The 13,450-nt window shown below is 37.4% G+C and overlaps 1 protein-coding gene across 1 annotated transcript in view; it reads right to left on the minus strand.

The window, feature by feature from the left end:
* The window catches only part of LOC131439622 (coatomer subunit beta'), a 174,355-nt gene that overhangs the window by 36,917 nt on the left and 123,988 nt on the right, over positions 1–13,450 (minus strand). Inside the window, exon 2 of the mRNA XM_058610870.1 lies at positions 12,633–12,878. Coding sequence (XP_058466853.1) covers positions 12,633–12,740 — 108 coding nt within the window. The 5' untranslated portion in view covers positions 12,741–12,878. The remainder of the gene's footprint in view (positions 1–12,632; positions 12,879–13,450) is intronic.

Consider the following 13,450-nt stretch of genomic DNA (forward strand, 5'->3'; position numbering starts at 1 on the left):
TCCTCCCCTTTAGTATAAAACCGATATATTTTATGTAATTAGATTGGCGCCTCTTACTCCTGTAACGGAAAAGAATAAAAAAGTTTACCACGATGATGGCTAATTAAATTAGAGCAATCCGAAGAATTTCACTTTGATACAATTTGCAAAACCCTAGGGCCGTCATCCGATGAATCCAAGTGGGCGATAGCAGCCTGTCAGAAAAACACAATCTACTGTGCGTCGACTGCCATGTGCTACATGTTTCAAACAGTTTTCTGTGTAGATAGAAAACCGACCACCTATACGCGTTACTTCGAGTTAACATGACTACGTACTAACCTTTGTTAGTCAGGATGAGGTATCGTTGGCACGCGTCAGTGGTTCCTTTCCGCTGCCTCCGGTGTAAATCTGGCGTAAATACCTGCACAATATAACGTTTGATGTTTTGTGAAATGACCATCATTGAATGGCTAGAGCTAACAAATTCCACAGGGTCAGCCACGTCAAACCTACTCGTTTACTAGTCCAGACTGCTCATTTTCGCACATCGGAAGAATGCTGTGCACGTCATCGTTGTTCCCGTCAGACTGTCTTTTGACGGCCTAGCTGAACAAAATAGGGTGAACGGGAAATCTTTTGGGCAAGATATGATTGTTATGTGTTACTGACGCTTGATGGTATGGTAGGTTATTTTTGGATGAAAAGATAAGAACCGCAATGACAACTGCATTAGAACAACAACTAATAAAACGACTTGGTTCATGATAACTATTTTACCAACGGCTTCACATTTTTCAGTAAATGAATTATAAGTACATTCTTTGAACAGTGAGATTTTTAATAACATGTACTACTCAATCAACACTTTAATAATTTCTTCTTTCATCCTTACATTATTAATAATAATCATACAGTTATAAGAAATATCAGAAAGTTTTCAAATGGCTGCCAGTGATGGTCCGGCTATCTCTCCACTACCAGACATAAACGGCTGTGAAAAAAATTATATTCAGAATTACATGCGGAATTTACAATGAATTCCAAATTAATACGGACTTCAGTGCAGCAATCGAGTCCGAACAAGTTTTCAAACGGCTGCCAGTGATGGTCCGGCTATCTCTCCAATATTTAGGTTCAGACATTTGTCGGAAGTGAGTGAGGAAAACTGAATGTGTTTTCTTCTTATTACTCATACTGGGTTTCAATAAAATTTGGATTAAAAATTCAGTTATTGAAAAAATTTTAATCTTGGTCGTCGATTCTTCCTTAAACAGTAATAGAAACGGTTTAAAATTAGTGAATACTGACAAAAATGTCTACCTTTGTCCATTATTCTCTCTGAAGTACAACAAAATGGTCGTCATATGACTTCTACACTAACGCTTTCATAAAGAGAATGGAAACTGGATGCTATTTATAATTTCACTGTCGATTGAGCACTCAAAAATGATCAGTCGAGTAAGAATTCATTACTTATTACATATAGGAGACAATGTTGACACATGTGAAAAAATGCGTTTAACCTTTCTCTGGAAAAACTGACCTTCGAACGAGTTTGTGATGGGTGTATGTATTATGAAGGTTTTTCTTGCCGCTCAATTTCAACAAGTATAGAATAGTTTGAAAGCAAATATTGAGTCATTAATCGAGTTAGAAGTTCAAAAGGCTGTCACTCCTGGCTCCGCAGATGTAAGAATAAAAGTGGCGAAACCGACAAAGCGCACTTTTTTGTCTGTGGTTTCAACAAGTTTAGACTAGTTTGAAAGCCAATATTGAGTCATTGAACTAGTTCGAAGATCAAATTGGCTGTCTCTTCTGGTTTCGGAGCAATAATGGGAAAAGACAAGTAATCGACTAACGGAACTTTTTTCATCGGCCCAGTTTTCTCTAAGATAATTGAAGAATAAAAAAAAACTTAGAAATATTTCAAAGCTACAATGTGGAAATGCATCAAGTTTGGAAGGGTTATGGCGAACATTTCCAGTCCAGGAGATATAACCTTATATGTGACGTAAACGACAAATCGCAGTGTTTTTCATGTGCTAAATCTCGAGAAAGCCTGAATTGGTTTCTAAACTCACAATACTAATGACCGAGGATATAATCTTACAAATGTTTTAATAAGATTAGTTAACTGCAAGAGGTCAATTAAAAAGGTTTTTTTTTCAACTATCTCCTTGAAGTGTAATACAATTGCTCCAATGGTGTTTCACCTCTATCTATGTTCTTCTATTCAAATCATCATTCGAGGTAAATTCCAGAAAATGTCTTTTTTATTTGAATCTGAGAACAGAAAATAGTCGCTGGGACTAAAATCCGGTGAATATAGTGGATGCGATGGCAATTCGAGTTTGAATTCAAGGATTTCATTCATCGACACGACACGGTGTATTTTCATGATGAAAAGGAACGTATAACATTCCGAAGCGGAATTTGGCCTTCTGTTTCAACAAATTTTGCAGCAGATGATAAGATCGTACTCACACCATCCAGGTCGGGACTCGAACAAACGACAACTGACTTGCGAGACCAGAACCTTAATTGATCATTGGAAAGATCATTGAACAATTTCAAGCGAATCTGATGTGGAGCCTAAATCGTTTCTTTTTTTGTTGTTGTTGAAAAAAGCACTTAAAGGTAGGTTCCCCAATAGACTTTTGTTCAAGGAAATCGCGGCGAACATCAAACAGATATTTCACACCATTTCCCGACAGCTACCGGTATTCGTTACACCCATTATTAAGTCACATCATCGCATTGTCGGTGTCGGCGGTGGGATGAGTATTGCGGTAAACGATCTTTAGAAAACATACGAGAACATTCAAGCGAGCTACAGACGAACCAAAGGTAGCACCTTTCATAGTTGAGGATTCTACATGCAACATGGTGGGAACGAAAAACCGGCCGGCATTGGTTGCCGGTGGCGCCACCTCCCCAACAGCCAAAACCACAATCAAGCGGAATGTGGTTGGAACTTCTCAAAAGGGTTCGCCGGGTTTTGTCTGCACGTAGGCAAGATGAAACCCATCGACTTCACGTGATGTGAGTAATTAGAGTAGTTTTCTTCGTTTCATTCTCGCAGACATTCTGTGGTAAGGCGTTTCCCATCTCTCATGCCACCATGAAATGGCATCCTATTTTCAGGACAGCAAATTGAATTTATTTGTTTTCATTGCTGAAAAGTTATCACATTACAAGCTCGCTTTTATTTTCGGTTGAAAGGATCTAACAGCTTTGTCTCGATTTGTGGTTTTGATTTCGATACTTTTGTTATTAGGTTTAGCCGACGATTTTCGACCCAAGCTTGGTTAGATGTCAAATTGAATGCTCCCACTTATTTAACAGGTATCTCCAGTCTGTCTGTGATTGTCATTCCTAGCCACCCCTGCTTCTACAAATTGTAATCATGTTGTTGGTCTTATCGCAATCGTTTATTTTCACATTTGAATTCATTATTGGTGACAATGAATTTGTCAGTCTGTTTTCCTAAGAAGGAATGTTAAGAGCGGTGTTGCAAGGGGAACTCCCCCTTCGATTTATGTTGGACTGCCACCCACGTTCAACGTCGCAAAGATAAGAATGATCTAAATAATAGGAACCCTGATGCTCATACCGCATCAAGACCAAATGTGATGGTGACGCGTGGTTGCGGCTGAGTTAGGGTGGACCCACGATAAAAACCAGAAGATCGAAAATCTAATAATGCACAGATCTAATCGTACTCCAGGGGATGGAATTGACTGCCACATCAGAATCTACACTTCATTTTTGGTTTGCAATACCATGTATCGATTTTCGCTAATATGATTTATGGGTACAGAAACAAATCATCATCAGGACTGGTGTGGTGACTTTTTCTCCGGAATGGAAAGATTACATGGTGGTGATAAGCAGATGCTGTAATTTGAAAACGATATTTTCGAAGTGATAAGGTAGAGTGTTTTCCGGTTGTTGCTAGTACTGGTCGGAGCAAGGGCGATTTTCTTATGACTGACTGTCTTTTTGACAGGATTCAGAGATTAGATGATACCAAAAACAAGAGACACGTCATGCTTAGATTATTATCACAATTTACTATTCAACACAAAGCTTACTAATAACGTAGTGAATAGATATTGTTGTAGGCATATTGGTTCAGCTTTATTTCCTTAAATTCGAGGTCTCTACTGTACGGTTGTTTGCAATAATATGATAAGATTACATTCTAATATAATACCGGTTCAATATTTTTTCCAGTTCAAAGTATGATTCAAAAAGATATAGAAATCTCAAGATTTGGGGAAAATAGAAGACAAACACTAGATATAGTGCTTAGTGCAAATGACAGTTTCTCTTTGTTTACTTTCTCTTTCGATTATTACGGTCCTTTCGGCAATCCCTCTCTTTAACACTTCACATAGAATAATGACTAAAACCATCAACCTTAGAGAGTTCTACATTATGCAATCATGTTAGTTAGAAACCAAGTGGGTACCAAGTGGCGCTAGTGTACTCACAATTTTGCGAAAGAAAATTGACTCAGTTATATCCTTAAAATTTGATGATAGAATGTCGGTGTTTCGGAAAGAATGTTCCGGAGTTCAAAACAGATGTGTAAACACTAGTTGAAATTTCTCTCATTGGTTGCGCTTGTGTGCAATTTAGAATTGGTAATTCCTGCAACTAAAGATCATTTCTCATTAAGATTGTTAAGATGGTTTTTTCGAGATGATGTTTTAGGGTTTCAATACCTATTAAATAATTGACAAAACAGTTTTTATTGAATCTACAAGGTAACTGAAAATTAGAACTGTGATGCCATTGGTCAGTTTTCCAGTTGGTGGAGGATAGACAAAATGAAAAGTGTTTTTCTAGAAGGCGCTAGAAGTTTTGATTTTTTATATAGTTAGATATAGTATTGCATATTATATTTTATGTTTTATTTTCCTTAAACTGTTTTTATTGAACAGAGAAAAGCAACATAGAGGGAAAATTTCAAAGTTTCGTTCTTCATTAGGTAATCTCTTCATTTTTCACGTCACCGGATTACGATAGTCCAACATAAGGACAATTATCATAGACTACTGTCCTTATGTATCGGTTGGACTATTGTACTGTCACTTGAAACTTGAGCATAGTGCTCAAGAACTAGAAAGAAAGTTTTAAAATAATTAGGAACAATGATTAAATAGACGACACATTTTTGAAAAAACCGTAATCGGACAATGCTGATTGAATTCTCAGGAATTGATGATATCGATGATAACGAGAATATCTAAATTCAGTTTTCGCAACGAGTCAGAGTAACCACTTCGAGATTGTAACAAAATCTGCTATATAAACAGCCTAAGAGACATTTCCTCGAACGGATAAAAAGAGAAAATCGATAAATTTATAATGCTGCTGATGGCTGGAAAGTTTGTAGGGATACCTCAAAGAGAGACTACGAATAGCAAACCGAAGAAGTTTTTCAATTAAATACTGATTTAATTTAAAACTAACTCAATGAGGCTCTAAATCTTAGCAAGAGTAAAACAAACCATTCAATTTCAAGATACAGAACTTCCGGCTTGGAGATCTGAAAAGAATATGACTTCTCGAAGAAACGATCTTTATAAATCAACATGATCTTGATCAATAGCAATTTTCACTCCAGAATCACACACGCGCGCCACCAGGTAAGAGATAGTTTTACTACTGTTTACGATATTTAATGTGTTGAGCTCCCCAACATTCTTTTCGAAAACACCGACATCCTATAACCTTATTTAGAGATATCACATAGTAAACTTTCTATCGTATTGTGAGCACACTAGGGTCATTCGTTGGGGTAGTTCTCAACTAACATGGTTTTCATAATGTATACTCGACGTTCCAAACAACTTTCCCACAAACAAAACCGCTCTAAATCTTTTAGTTTTTTGATAAGAGCATTTGAATAATGTATTTGAAATATGTATTCAAGCACACTAACTGCATCTGATGGAATAATTCCGAGTTGAAACTTTTGCCGTTAGACAAACTTTGAATTCCAGCATTCTTCAAAATGTTATAATTTGCGAGATACGTGAATATCAAATCGTTTCATCTATTGTAAGCAAATGATTTATTTCATGCATTTTTCGAAGCGCTCCTGGAAGAGCAGTTCTCAACTAATTGTCTGCCAAATAACTCTGAGTATCTACAACAAATTTACCGAAGACTGTATGTGCTATCTGTTGACAGAAGCCTGGGAATTGTTTACAGCCCCCATCAGTCGAAATCCTATAGCAGTATGGAATTCAGTAACAACGAATGCCGGAAAAAACAAATTCGCATATTCAGTAAAAACCATTCAAGCGAAGAGGTTGTGTTTCGATTATACTGGCTCGTTAGTTAACGGCTGCTACTCTAGGCTGCAGGTAGTTAAACTGCTGATGCTAATCGCAAAGGCAATATTCAGGACGTTTCCCGACTGGAAAGCTAGCAACGAAGGCCATCCCGTTCATACGCACAGAGGTGTAGAGACACAGAGGTGCGAACGCATAGAAGTGACGAGACACAGAGGTACCATCGTATAAAGGTGAAAAGACGAAGGGGTGCAAAGGCACAGAGGTGTTAAGGCAACCCAGTGCTGATCTATCAGGTACCATAATTTGTACTCTGCGTAGGATCAAAAGAGATGATACATATCGCGTGGTGCTACACTGCAGGCATCACATTTGATCGCCACCAAGAGCAATAGCACTGTACCTGGGGTCAGGTACAGGCAGCACATCAAGTTCAGTGGTGACTACAACGACGGCAGAGCAACGGAGATAGCAGAAAACGATACCAAAAGATTGCCAATTGGAAATCGTTGGGTGAGCTTCGCGTCGTTCTTCACGACAGAGGAACAGAGACAACAGCAACAAGATAGATTTAATTTAATATGATTTTTTTTTATTTCTCTTATTACTGAAATTTTATTACACATAAGTTTTCATTTTGATATTATAAATTTACAAAAAAAGTTAATGTAGAGGATCATCTCATGAAAGATCAACCGAATCCGATTTCGGATACCAGTAAGAGCTTAAATACTCCAAGAGCTAAACATTATCCTGTGGGTACACCTGGACGCAAAGAAAAGGCATTAAATTTGATGCGAATTACAAAGGATTTGACATCAAATTTTATCTGAAATTGTAGAAATCTCTAAAGTTAATAGAGATAAAATTCGAGTTGTTGTTAACGATTTAAAACAGGCAAACGAAATTGGAACCTGTAAATTATTCGTTGTTGAATATAGAGTTTACATTCTATCGAAGGAGATGGAAATTGACGGTGTTGTCACTGAAGCAAGTCTGACAGCCGATGATTTACTTAAAAATGGAGTTTCGTTCGTTTCAAAAACTCCATGCTTGAGGGAGTTGAGATACTCGAGTGCAAGCAATTGTACTCAGCATCTATTGTCGATGGAAATAAGTCTTATCGTCCCTCAGATTCGTTTCGAGTAACATTTGCCGGATCTGAGTTGCCTGTCTATATCGATTAGATTCGTCTTCCTGTTCGGTTTTTCGTACCGAATGTTATGAATTGCACGAACTGTAAAAAAATCGGACGTACAGCTACTTTGACATTCGCCTTTGGGTAGACTTACACGCTGCGTGTAAACACATTCATATAGGGTATATGTTCATGTCAAGTAGGAAGGTGTACATTGTACCATAAGAAGGGCAGTGTTAACATTATGCATGAAATGATTAATATATCGATAATGTACTTTGTTAGTATTTAGAGACTTGACGAATTGGATTCGAATAAAATTATCTTCTTTAAAACCTGTAACCAAAAGTGTTTACGTTTCATTTGGTAATTTTTAACAGAATTAGCTACATGGGTCTCCCGCCAGGCTCATGCTTCAGTCCGCTCCTTTATAATTTTTACGTGAATGACATTGACAGCTGTCTAGTAACCTCATGCACACGAAGACAATTGGCAGATGATGGCTTCAGTTACTGGACCCAAAGCTGTTAACCTGCAAAACCATTACAAGATACCTTAGATAACTTGTCCGTCTGAGCTGTGCATCTGGGTATTGAATTCTCTGGTGAGTCGTCTTTTCAAGAAAGCATGATCCCGCGCAGCTTCAGCTTCATATGATGAGAAGAATGATCGATCGTTAGGCTGCAAACTCTCATATTATTAAAGTTGAGCGAATTCCATATCGTTGTTTGCGAATCGCCTTAGGCTGCATGCATTCGACACATACAATGAGCCGTGAAGTTCTGGCGGGAGTTCTTCCATCAAAAGATCGCGTTTGGGAGCTTTTATCACGACTGCTCATAAGATATAAGGTACTGAATCCCCTGGCTATTAATAACTTCGAAAGACTAGTCGAGCTTCAATCTCAAACAAGATTCGTGACAGTACATTTTAACTATATGTCACAGGAAATCAACCCTTCAAGATATATTCCTATCCGTGTCAGCCTTCTAAATGTCCCTGACTCGACTTTATTTTTCGACACATCCATGCACGGAAGCACCCGCGATCCCATTTCAACCAGAATATTAGTTGATTTTCTGAATTCGATTGGTTAAAAATCTAATCGATTGTTATTTTAACTAAACTGTCATTTTTGTTTATCGATTAGGAGAAGCGATGGTTGAAACAACTAATTTAACTGTTTGAAAAAAAAAATGCTGTCAATTAGTGAGGACACATACCTTTCAATTTCAACAAATATTTTAGTTGAAATAACTGGTGTTGTTTTCAAAACAAAATTCTGTTAGTTGAAAAATAAATCGGTTTTATTTGTTTTAGATATTGCAAATAGTTGAATCAATTCGAACAATGTTATTGATTTGCAAAAATTTTAGTCAAATCATATGTATGAGCTTGGGTGCATCAACCGCTGGGCATTGGAATTTTGCGATGGCCATTCAAACGCGCCATTCAATCGCAGCGCGTTCTGTGTGTTTGAAACCCTTCGCTCCTGTTACTTTCATAAATTAAATTCATGTCAAAAAGCGTTCTATTGCTAATGCATGAACATCATCATCGGTATCAAACAGCTGGAAGTAAAACAGTCTGCTGGAAGTAAATCAACGATTGAATTTGAAGCATAACATTTTTGCGCATACCTGAAAGATTACGAGATGATCATTCATTAACATTTTCTAATTTGTCACCAAATCTTTTTCATCTTAAACAAGGTTAACTTTATCACAACACCGCTGTTAGATAAACACTTGTTATCATAAATTTCTCAAATCGAATGAACACAATTTCACCAAACGCTTTAACCACCGATGTTGTTTTCATTGACATTTTGAAGCGACGCGAACAGATTTCAACTAAAAAAGTTGTTGATTTTGCATTGCAATTATTGTTTTGCTTTCAACTGTCTCCGGCATTTGACAGAATTCAAAACAACATATTTTTGAACTACTTGAATTTATGCAAATCAAAAACCATATTGGTTGAATTAAAAATAAATTAGTTAAATCAACTATCGCAAAAATCAAAAACTGCGATATCGCAATTTTATGATCGAAGGGTTCTCCGTGGCATGCAGTGCTAAGTGCGTGGAATTCCGGATCCCCTACGCTCGATGGAAATCTCAAAAATATTTTCAAGTAAGTTCAGGCATATTGACTCTCAGAAAATATTTTACACGGACGGTTCACGAATTGAAGAGACTACTGGGTTTGGTATATTCAACAATAATGTTTCGGTTTCATTTAGGCTTCAAGAACCTGCATCTGTTTATATAGCAGAGTTAGCAGCAGTTCATTATAGCTTGAGTGTAATTGTCATATTATCTCCAAACCATTATTTTCTCTTCACAGATAGTCTGAGTGCAATTGAAGCCATTCGCTCAAACGCTGCTGGCAGAAATGAACCGTTTTTTTGGGCAAAATAAAACAGTGCCTGAACGACATTTTGAATAATAATTATCAAATCACAATAGTTTGGGTCCCGTCTCATTGCTCCATTTCAGGCAATGAAAGAGTCGACATTTTAGCCAAAGGTGGTGCTATTGAGTGTGAAAGCTTCTAGGGATAGAGATGAACTGGGTCGGTGGATTCACTCAATTATTCCTTAAATATCGACAAAGGCATGGTTCAGGGGACTGGATGTGAATAGGGGCTTCATTCATGTGATGTCCATGTCGAATCACTACATGATGTCATGTCGAATCACTACACGTTAGATGCACATCTCCTTCGAATTTGACTTTCCGAGACTAATCATTGTGCTTGTAAAAAGGTTATCGCGATATCGATCATGTCGTTTGGACATGCGTGGAGTATCGTGATGTCAGATCTCAACTAATGAATTCCTTGCGTACTCAAGGTAGACTATCAATGTCCCAGTTCGCGACATTCTTGCTTGTCGTGATTATCCTTACATTAAACTTCTTCATCATTTCATTAAGGCCATTGGAGTTCCAAATTCTCTTCCATGAGTTCAATCAATAGCCAGCAATATTATACTGAATAAAAGTGATGAATTAATACAAACAAATCTGAAATAGTTCTAGTTTGCAGTACTTGTTAGTTGATGGTAAAATAAGCTCACTTCTGCTACACCGGTGTTCGGTGTCCGTTTCTAGATGTACCGAAAAAGGTGGTCTAGAGACTTTGGAATGGCAGTCTCATTGAAATTTTTGAGCCAATTAGCACAAATTATCAAGCAGATTCCAATGAATGACCTTGAGGTTTCACATGTTTTTTTTTTAATTTTCTGCCGCTTCCGGAATAACAGGGTGCGGTTAGGAATTACAGGGTAATTTTGAATCGTCATATAAATTGTGATGCAAGATCAATAAAACTCACTTCAATCATATTGGACCTCCGCATCCGGGTTCGGTATAGTCGAGAATAGAGGTAAAAAAAACATGGAATGTGGAATTACTTCGATTTGTTACTCAATTCCTACTTCGCTACTGGAGCTCCGGACGGCTATAATAAAGTTATATGACCTTTAACTAACTAGATCTATGTATTGCAAAGATTTAAAAGATTTTTTTGCAGTTTTAGCATCGTAATTTCAAATGAAGACCAAATCGTAATTTCTATCACACATCACCTCATAAAAGCGAGCCGGGAAATTGGATACGGCAAAACCTATGGTACTTCGAGTTCTTTCATTTGAAGTTCAGTTTATGAAAATCGGTTTAGTTAACTCTAAGTAACCGAAGTCGGTTCTGCTTCGGAATTTTTCGATCGAACTGCAGAACAGAACTTTTTTTCGGGGGCCGATATGGCCGAAATGAGATTATTTGGTCATAAGACTAAGATCTGCAAATTATCACGGAACCACCCGCGATCCCATTTCAACCAGAATATTAGTTGATTTTCTGAATTCGATTGTTTAAAATTTGGTACAACTAATCGATTGTTGTTTTAACTAAACTGTCATTTTTGTTTTTCGATTAGCAGAAAGGATGGTTGAAACAACTAATTTAACCTTTCAATTTCAACAAATATTTTAGTTGAAATAACTGGTGTTGTTATTGAAACAAAATTCTGTTAGTTGAAAAATAAATCGGTTTTATTTGTTTTAGACATTGCAAATAGTTGAATCAATTCGAACAATGTTATTGATTTGCGAAAATTTTAGTCAATTTATATGAGCTTGGGTGCATCAATCGAATGAACACAATTTCACCAAACGCTTCAACCATCGATGTTGTTTTCATTGACATTTTGAAGCGACGCGAACAGATTTCAACTAAAAAAGTTGTTGATTTTGCATTGCGATTATTGTTTCGCTTTCAACTGTCTCCGGCATTTGACAGCATTCAAAACAACATAGTTTTCAACTACTTGAATATATGCAAATCAAAAACCATATTGGTTGAATAAAAAAAAAATTAGTTAAATCAACTATCGCAAAAAACAAAAACTGCGATATCGTAATTTTATGATCGAAGGGTTCTCCGTGCAATTCCTACTTCGCTACTGGAGCTCCGGACGGCTATAATAAAATTATATGACCTTTAACTAACCAGATCTATGTATTGCAAAGGTTTAAAAGATTTTTTGCGTTTTTAGCATCGTAATTTCAAATGAAGACCTGAAATTTCTACCACACATCACCTCATAAAAGCGGAATCGGAAATTGGATACGGCAAAACCTATGGTACTTTGAGTTCTTTCATTTGAAGTTCAGTTTATGAAAATCGGTTTAGTTAACTCTAAGTAACCGAAGTCGGTTCTGCTTCGGAATTTTTCGATCGAACTACAGAACAGAACTTTTTTTTGGGGGCCGATATGGCCGAAATGAGATTATTTGGTCATAAGACTAAGATCTGCAAACTAGTTGATCTTATTTGCCAGTTTTGAGGTATTCTCTTATCTTCACATGCTCACTCATTAGAAAGCAGTCTTGATATTACAATTATTACTCTTTAATTCCAGAACCGGAATCAGGATTGGGATCTTAAGACCTTTAACTAGAATCAAAGTTTGTAAATATCCAATGAGAAGGGAAAAAAGCAATCGAATGATTTCTTTAGAGTCTGCTGAAATAGTATAATGCGAGTATTGTTCTAACAAACAAAAACACGGAGTTCACGAAAATGTTCTATAATGGATGGCCAAGCGATTACTATGAAACCGAAAACGCACTCCTAAATCATTGCTCATCCAACAAAATCCCGGGAATCATTTCGCACCAGCAAATAGTTGGCCACTTACCAAATTCATAATGTCCACCTCATCGAGCTGCTTCCGTAATCGTTCTTCCCTTCGAAGAGCTGCTTCCTTTTGCTGGTGCCGTCGCTGTTTGTTCTTCAAGTGTCCCATGTTCCGGTCCGGCTACCCGGCTAGTAGCGGTTTTTTCCTTTTATTTACTATATTTTATTCCGGCTAGAGAAGGGCCACAGAACAATGTTCGATTCGCCTCGCCTATTGCCCTTTTTCGCAGAGCATTCGACTCACTTCCTGTTAGTGTTCGATGGGAAAGGAAGAGAAAAAAAGACAAAAATCTTGGATGAGTGTTAAAGTTATTCGCCCATTTTCACCAGCTCGAGGACAATTTTTTGAACAAATTTTCCCATTTTCTTTCCACCCATGCAAAGTCCTTATTCCCGTCCAGCATCGCCAGTCTCAGCGCCAGACGGGAAATGCGGGTTACTTAGCTTCCCGAAGGGGGTTGTCATCTTTAAGGAAATCAATAAATTTTCCTGCACGGCAACGTGTTGATTCTGTCGCTTTGGTTTACTCATTGGACAAAGGAATGGTGTTTTTCACCCTACTGTTCATCCGTTATGCTACAGAATTCGGTATTCGCGAAAAAACTGCAAAACACAAAAGACCGACCGAGTAGAGTGAAAAATGCAAATTTTCGGCTGCCGTTTTCCTGGCGACAGTTGTGAACAATGCCAAAAAGAAATTATTCTTTAATGTGCGAACGGGAAGTCACTCTGCTGAAATTATGCAACCCTTCGGAATCGCAATCGGGGCTGCATTAATCTTTTATGACAGTCCTCCTTGGGGTACATTTGTTGATCATT

The sequence above is a fragment of the Malaya genurostris genome, chromosome 3 (genome assembly GCF_030247185.1).
Source record: "Malaya genurostris strain Urasoe2022 chromosome 3, Malgen_1.1, whole genome shotgun sequence".
Lineage (NCBI taxonomy): Eukaryota > Metazoa > Arthropoda > Insecta > Diptera > Culicidae > Malaya > Malaya genurostris.